Here is a 7,331-nt window from a genome sequence, read left to right as displayed (position 1 = left end):
ACTAAATATCTTTTTTTCTCTTCTTATGATGTTGTGAAGTTTTATTTTCATTTATACTTAATCAATTAATTCTTTTTTGATATTTCTTTAAATTATTATGACAACAATGATATGTTTTATGAAGTATTTATGTTAATAATTTTATATCCATGAAACATTTATCTAAAACAGTAAATTCCAAATAACCAAACACAAAATATGAAAATGAAAACATAACAACTTCTTAATAGTTCTTTGTAACTTCAAAAAAACGAAAGAATTAAATGAATATTGATTGAATAAATACTATAAAACCATTGCTAATCTCAAAACTTTTTATAACTTTATTAAAATGTTTTTTTGTTTCTGTAAATTGTTCTTTTGAAATTTAGTTATTTTGTGTTAATATCATATATTAATACATTTGCCTCTCCACCACAATAAGTTCTCATACTGTTTTCAAAGAACACTGATTTTTTACATTCTTAAAGAAGAGTTGAATAATAAATTTATTAGTACAATAATAAGAAGAATATTGTTACCGCTTTAGTCAAGACTCAATTTCGTTTGAAACAAAGATATGTCTAATACGTTATAAAAATTAAATTGTTTATTTGAATATTCAAAACGCCATAACCTAAAATATAATTTATCTTTTAATGTTGTTATATGATTTTCTTTTTATGTTAGATAAATTATACAACTAACTCTGTTGATTATAAAAAAATTACAAATAATAAAAGTAAAATTAACATTTTTAAAATGACTGAAATTTAAAAAAAGAATAAACATATTAATAAAATTTAACTATAATTATAGTATTTTATAATAAAAACAAAAACTTAAAAAAAAGAAAAAAACTGAAATTAAATAAATATGAGTGAGTCAATAGAAATTGTACCATATACTGGAGAAGAACAAATGGGTTATATAATGGACTTAATGAAAAGAACATTGTCTGAACCATATTCTATTTATACATATCGATATTTCTTAAAAAGTTGGCCACATTTATGTTTCTTTGTTTGTTATTAAATTCACTTAATTTTTTCTAAAGAAGGTTCCAATAATAATATTTTAGGCAAAAGATAAAACAACAAATAAATATGTTGGATGTTGTATTGGTAAACAAAGTATTCAAAACAATCTTCAACAAGGATACCTTGCTATGTTAAGCGTTGAAGATAATTATAGAAGAAAAGGAATTGCTACATTACTTTCAATGAAATTGTTTAATACAATGATAGAAAATAAATGTGACAGAATTGTTCTTGAAACTGAAGCTGACAACGTTAGTTCTTTAGCACTGTACACTAAATTAGGATTTGTTAAAGAACAATTTCTAAATAAATATTATATGAATGGAAGTGATGCTTATCAACTTACATTAGCATTAAATCCTAATGGAGTAACAAAACAATTATCATTAATAATTGATGAAGACAAATAATTAATCTTGATTACATTTTTCTTCTTCAATAAATCCATCTAATTCTTCAGTTAAATTCTTCATTTTCCCTTTTAACAATCCAATTCTTTTCTCTTGTTTTTGTCTATATGTTTTTTTATAACTTTTAATTTGTATTTCAAGCTTCTTTTTTTCTAATGCTTTAAACCTATTAGAGTCACGTGTTGATTCAATTCTTCTTTGTTTTTCTAATTGACTTATATTTATTTCATCTTTCTTCATATCAAGTTCACCATTGACTTTAATTAATTCTATTACTTTTTCTTTTTTTTGATTATTTGCTAATTGTTTTTTTTTCTCTAAATGTTGGACTTTCCTTTCTTTTCTTATTTTATCTCGTTTTATCCTTTGAATTAAAAACTCATCATTTTCTTTGAGATCTTTTTCTTTTTCTTTAACTTCTTTTAGTCTCGTTTCAGCTTCTTGATATTCTTCTTCTGCTTGACTATTTTCATGTAATAAACTAATTTCTTTTTCACTTTCTTTTTCAATTCTTTCTATCCTAAGTTCTGCATAATTTTCTTTATATTCTCGTTGCATAATAATATCTTTCTTTTCCATTTCAATTAACTTCTTTTGATTCTCTATATCTATTCGTTTCTTCCTTATTCGATTCTTTTCTTTAAGAAATTCCTTCATTTTTTTCTTTTCCATTTGTATTTTTTTCATTAACTTTTCAATTTCTTCTTCTTTTTCAGCAACTTCCATTTCAGTTTGTTTATTTTGTTTTTTTACTTTAAGATAACTTTCTTCAACCTCTTTCTTTATCATTTTCATTTTTCCTATTTGAAATTCAAGTTCAATCACTGAACATGAAACCTCTTGAACTTGTTTATTCATTTCTTCAAACTCTGCTTTTTTTCTTTCTAACTGTTCTTTTTTTCGTTGTTCATTTCTCATCATATCACTAGCCTCTGTATCTTTTTGATTTACTAATCGTTGAAGTTCTTTTTGTTGAAGGTGAGTTTGAGTTATTGCTTTTTGAAGAAGAAGTCTTAATGAGGTTAAGTCTTGATACTTTTGAAGTATATCAGATCGTATCATTTCATTCTCTTGATTATATTTTTGAAGAGCTACTTTCATTTCATCTTCAGTCATATCCACTTCTCCGAGTTCTTTTTCTAATAGAAGAATACGACCACTAAGCACCTCTTCTTCCGCTTTCATTCTATCTTCATTTAACGAAAAATCATCTTCTATTTCTTTATCTCCTTCCTCAAAATCATCAAATCCTGGACTTTGACTTGAGTTATCGTTTGATTCTACTTCATCTTCTTCAATGATATGAAGTAGTTTTTGAGTATTCTCTACATTAACTTCTTGATTAGGTAAGAACAACCTCATCCATTGACGAACTGTATTTGTTATATCCTCTTCCTTTTCAATACGTCTCATAGAATATTTCATATCAATTAATGACATTTGCCATAATGTACTAAGAATTTGTGAATAAACATCTTTTTTTGGTTGTGTTAAATCATCTGAAGTTAATGTAATTTTTGCTCCAAGTAATTGACATTGTTGTAAAACTATTTTATTATATTCAATCCTTTGAAACAAATTTCCCTCATTCATTGTTTTTAAGATAGGAGTATCATGGATAGAATTTATAATTTTAGGTAATATATATTGAGCCTCTTCAATAAGTTCTTGAAGAGAACTAGGTATTGTACAGTAAACATTTAAGAGTCCTAATAAAATAGGAAAGTCATAAACTTGTTGCATTTCCTATAAAATAGTCTCTAATGTCATTTTTTTGCTATTTTTATTTTTTTCATTTTTAAAAGAAACTTAATTTATAATAAATTATATTATAATAAATACTATAATTCTATAGGAACATCATCCAATTGATTCATTGTGCCTTGATGCATTGAAAACGTATTCAAAGAGTCATGCTTATTAAGAATAGTAGGGTTAATGGAAGAATCTAATAATTTACATACCTTCAAAAGGAGTATAGAACAATTATTAACACATTTCATTTGATCATCATGAACACAAATAACAGAACCATCTTGTTTAGTATTTTTTTCTTTTTCTTCTCTAAATTTCCTTTTGACACTTCTACATTTAGCAGTCAAAGGAACAACCCTAGAATATTTTCCACTAAATTCACTGGCAAAAGTAAATGGTTGATGAATTCTGTTTGTGACACATTGAACAGCAATCCCTTCACTTTCACTAGCATCTTTTATTAGATCAATTAGTGATTGATCATATTTTTTAAAGAGAAACCCTTCTTTTGAATAACAGGAAATTGTTTCAGAGTCATCAAGTTCATCTAAACAAATAATAGTCGTATTTTTTGGATTAAATCGTTCATCTTTTTTATGCCTCTTTAAAAATGCTCTAATTCCTTCATGACGTTCTCCAATAGAAGTTGTTATAAGAAAGATAACAGAATAATTCTCTAATACTGGTGAATTATCTTCTTTTAATTTTTGTGATAAATTCATTAAACATAAAGATGTTGCAAGTCCAGACACTTTATTTTTTTTTCCTTCAATATACATAGACATAGAGAAAAATAGAATAATCGTAGAAACAATAGAAGCAATTGGTATCAAAACAAAATTGTTATATACTTCACCAATGATAAAACCAATTAAGATAAATAATGTTAAGATGTACAAACTAAAATGAACTAAAATTCCTGTAAGATGATAGATAATTCCAGAGTCTTTTTTTATATCAGAAATATGAGAAACAAATAACAATGTTCTTTTAGGTATATCTTCTTCATGTAAAGACCCATTTATTACTCCAAAAAGGTTTAAAGATTGCTTACCAGGTAGAACAAAATCTAAAAAAGAAAATTGAATATCATATATTAACCAATAAAGTATTGTTCCTATTAAGGAAACAATAATTGTTGCTAATGGACTTAAAATGCCACAGACCATTATTCCAACAAAATACAATGAAATGAATAACCATTTATGTCTTGTGATGTAGGGACAAATTTTAAAAGGTTCTTCTTCAACAATATCACAAACTTTTTGTAATTCCCCTCTAAATTGTCCCATTGTGAGACTTTCATTTACTGAACCAAATGGACGTTCAGAGTATTGAGAAAGTAAATATTGTAATAATTTACTTATAGATGAGTCTAATGGGTAAGTTGGTTGATCCAATTGATCAGTTTCCATAATGAATATAATAAAGTGAACTACACCTTTTATATCAATCCTCGTTGAAAGAAGAAAAAGTAATTTAATCTGGAGATTCAATCTTGTCACTGACTTAAATATATTAATATAACAAAAATGTCTAAGAAATAAGAAAGAATTAATTCAAACAAGTAACTTTAAATAAATAACTCTGGATACTTATTTAATAAATCAGTGTGAGACGTAAATTCATAAGACCCATCTTTCCATCTGACATAGATAGTATTATTGAGTAATGACTTTCCAATAATTTTCATAGGAATGTCTGAGGCTGAAAATATGGCATTATATTTATTGAGTAAGTCTTTATATTCTGAATTTTCTAAGTCTTGTTTCATTTCCCATGTTGATTCATGACAATCCCATTGGACCAAATACTCTGTGATATTCTAATGTTCTATGTTAATTTTGTATAAATCCAAATGGAACTCCAAACAAACGTTTTGGATTCTATGAGATGTAATGACAGGAAATTCCTGTTTCAAGTTCATTTAATTTATTTACAAGTTTAATGTGTAATAAAAAATTGAAATAAAAAAAAAGTATGCTTAGTTGCTAATAAAGAGATTTCCTTGAGAAAATTGTTCTTTTAAAGAATCTGGCAAATGAGTTTCAGCAATACCTTCTAATGAATCAATACTTCCTAAGTTATTAATAAACATTCTATTTAGTGAAGTTGGTAACTTAACTATAATTCTTGACGTGTATCTGGCTTCATTCATAAATAATTCATTTAGACAAATACATTTAGAGAGATCAATAGTCTTATTTTTTGGTGCTTCAACATCAGGACGAATTCCACCTTGAATTTCTAACCGAGTTGGTAAATACATTTTCAATAATTCGTAAAATCTAGGGTCAGCTGTCATCTTTGAAGACACTTGGAAATTATATGGACAAAATGGTAACAACACAACATTTGATTTCATAAATAATGCTTCAAAGTCGTCAAAGTTAATCATCACAATTCCTACTTTTTGTGCTGTACTATTAACTAAGTCATTAACTTCTTCAATATCTTCTTTATGTAACCAATCAATAATAAATATAACTTTTGTTTTTATTTGTAATTTTTTACTTAATTCTCTTAAATAATGTAATCTGTTGGAATCACATCTGATAACAACCTTATGAAGATAATTGAATTTAGGTAATTGTTCAAATAATTGTTCAATAATATTATTGTTATAATTTTGTCCAACTCTAATTACTATTTCTCTTAAATTAATTAAATTAGAGAAATTAGGATTAAATGTATATGCTGTGTCAATTCCAATAGAGCATATTTTATCTGATAATTTACGAAATATAGCATAGTCTGCTGACCCATTTTGCATAACAAATTTATGAACATTAATCAATGGAATATTTTCAAGTGATTTAACACTCATCTTTTCTAATGAATTATAATCTACATAAAATGTTTCAAGGCCATCAAATACTTTTAGTTCAAATAATGCGTTTTTATATCTTGAATTGGAGATAGCAACAGCTAATGAATTAATTCCATAACATGGGTTAATTTTTGTTCTTGAAATAGCTTCAAGACAATGGTGATTTACTTGAACAAAAACTTTAAGAGTTTCTGTACTGTCTAAATATTTCACTACATTCATTAAATAAACAACTTCTAATGGCTATGAGTTAATATTTTATTTATTTTTAATTAAACATATTCAAACCATTAGTATGAATAAACTAATTGTTTTTTAGTTCTCTTTTTACATAAAAAAACGTTTCGCACTGAGATTGACTTTCTTTTTTTTAGGCTTTTCAATCATTATAATTTTTTTATTGTTTTTGACGAAAAGATACTTTGTTATTTTGTTTACAGAATTTTGATACTTTCATACCTTTGAATAACAAACATCATTCATCTTCAAGTAAACAATCTAGGTTTGTTGACCAAAAAGTTATCTAATCAATAAATGTCAATTGATCCAATCAAAGGAGGATGAAAAAAAATTAATGCACACACTTTCAACAACCTCTAACTTTAAGTTTCATCCTTATTGAAACTATGTCATTAAAAGTTAGATTATCCAAAAGGTTAAATAATTGTGAAATATGTTATTGATATTATAATTTCGACTTCAATTAATTCAGTACTAATTCCAAAAACCAATTATTTTTTTAACACTTAAGTATCGTTAATCCAATTAAAGTCTTTAATTTCTTAATGATAACCAAAAGGTTATAACAAAAACTTTTGATTGTTTTTGATTGTTTTGTTTCAATAATCAACATAAACTCAAACACCAATCCTCAACACTATACTTTTGCTACATTGTTCATGTTTTTGAAATGCAACCAATCAAGTTGAAAACCTCTAGCACAGACAATTTAAGAAATTCTAATCTAAGTGCAATATGTTTGTTTTTATAAAAACAAGACAAACAGGCTTTTGTAAATATTTGTGTTGAAACACCCTCCCTCAGCTCCGGTTGTCTGCATTGTCTCTTTCTCAAATAGTTTTTATTATACCCAATAAATTTTTTTTATAACTATTCTTATTGACAAATTGTTATAACCATTCTTTTTATTCTAACTTACTGTTATTTTGTTTTTTGTTATAGTTTTAATTCGCAAACACTTCATTTCAACTATAGTCCTATGATAGCAACAGACATGACTCTTTTGTATTAAAATAGAGTGTAATAATTGTGACAATGGATATGTAAAAAAAATAAAGAATGTATTTACTATTTAAA

The 7,331-nt window shown here is 25.6% G+C and overlaps 5 protein-coding genes across 5 annotated transcripts; 1 reads left to right on the top strand and 4 right to left on the bottom strand.

Moving 5' to 3' along the window:
* Nucleotides 1-855: 855 nt before the first annotated feature.
* On the top strand, nt 856-1,429 carry ENU1_213200 (acetyltransferase, GNAT family protein; the record flags this gene model as incomplete). The annotated part of the gene is made up of 2 exons (XM_008862464.1): nt 856-1,002; nt 1,061-1,429. 2 exons carry the CDS (start codon nt 856-858, stop codon nt 1,427-1,429), a joined length of 516 nt encoding a protein of 171 aa, XP_008860686.1.
* ENU1_213190 (hypothetical protein) lies at nt 1,430-3,172 on the bottom strand (the record flags this gene model as incomplete). Its single annotated transcript, XM_008862463.1, has 1 exon — nt 1,430-3,172. The coding sequence occupies one exon, from the start codon at nt 3,170-3,172 to the stop codon at nt 1,430-1,432; it is 1,743 nt and encodes a 580-aa protein (XP_008860685.1).
* Nucleotides 3,173-3,270: 98 nt separating this feature from the next.
* Nucleotides 3,271-4,599, bottom strand: ENU1_213180 (hypothetical protein; the record flags this gene model as incomplete). The annotated part of the gene is made up of 1 exon (XM_008862462.1): nt 3,271-4,599. One exon carries the CDS (start codon nt 4,597-4,599, stop codon nt 3,271-3,273), a length of 1,329 nt encoding a protein of 442 aa, XP_008860684.1.
* A 158-nt stretch (nt 4,600-4,757) lies between these two features.
* ENU1_213170 (hypothetical protein) lies at nt 4,758-4,958 on the bottom strand (the record flags this gene model as incomplete). The annotated part of the gene is made up of 1 exon (XM_008862461.1): nt 4,758-4,958. The coding sequence occupies one exon, from the start codon at nt 4,956-4,958 to the stop codon at nt 4,758-4,760; it is 201 nt and encodes a 66-aa protein (XP_008860683.1).
* Nucleotides 4,959-5,168: 210 nt separating this feature from the next.
* Nucleotides 5,169-6,236, bottom strand: ENU1_213160 (hypothetical protein; the record flags this gene model as incomplete). The annotated part of the gene is made up of 1 exon (XM_008862460.1): nt 5,169-6,236. The coding sequence occupies one exon, from the start codon at nt 6,234-6,236 to the stop codon at nt 5,169-5,171; it is 1,068 nt and encodes a 355-aa protein (XP_008860682.1).
* Between the last annotated feature and the right edge of the window lie 1,095 nt (nt 6,237-7,331).

Source organism: Entamoeba nuttalli, assembly GCF_000257125.1.
Source record: "Entamoeba nuttalli P19 unplaced genomic scaffold asmbl_10159, whole genome shotgun sequence".
NCBI lineage: Eukaryota > Evosea > Mastigamoebida > Endamoebidae > Entamoeba > Entamoeba nuttalli.
This window is presented reverse-complemented; position numbering and strand designations above follow the sequence as displayed.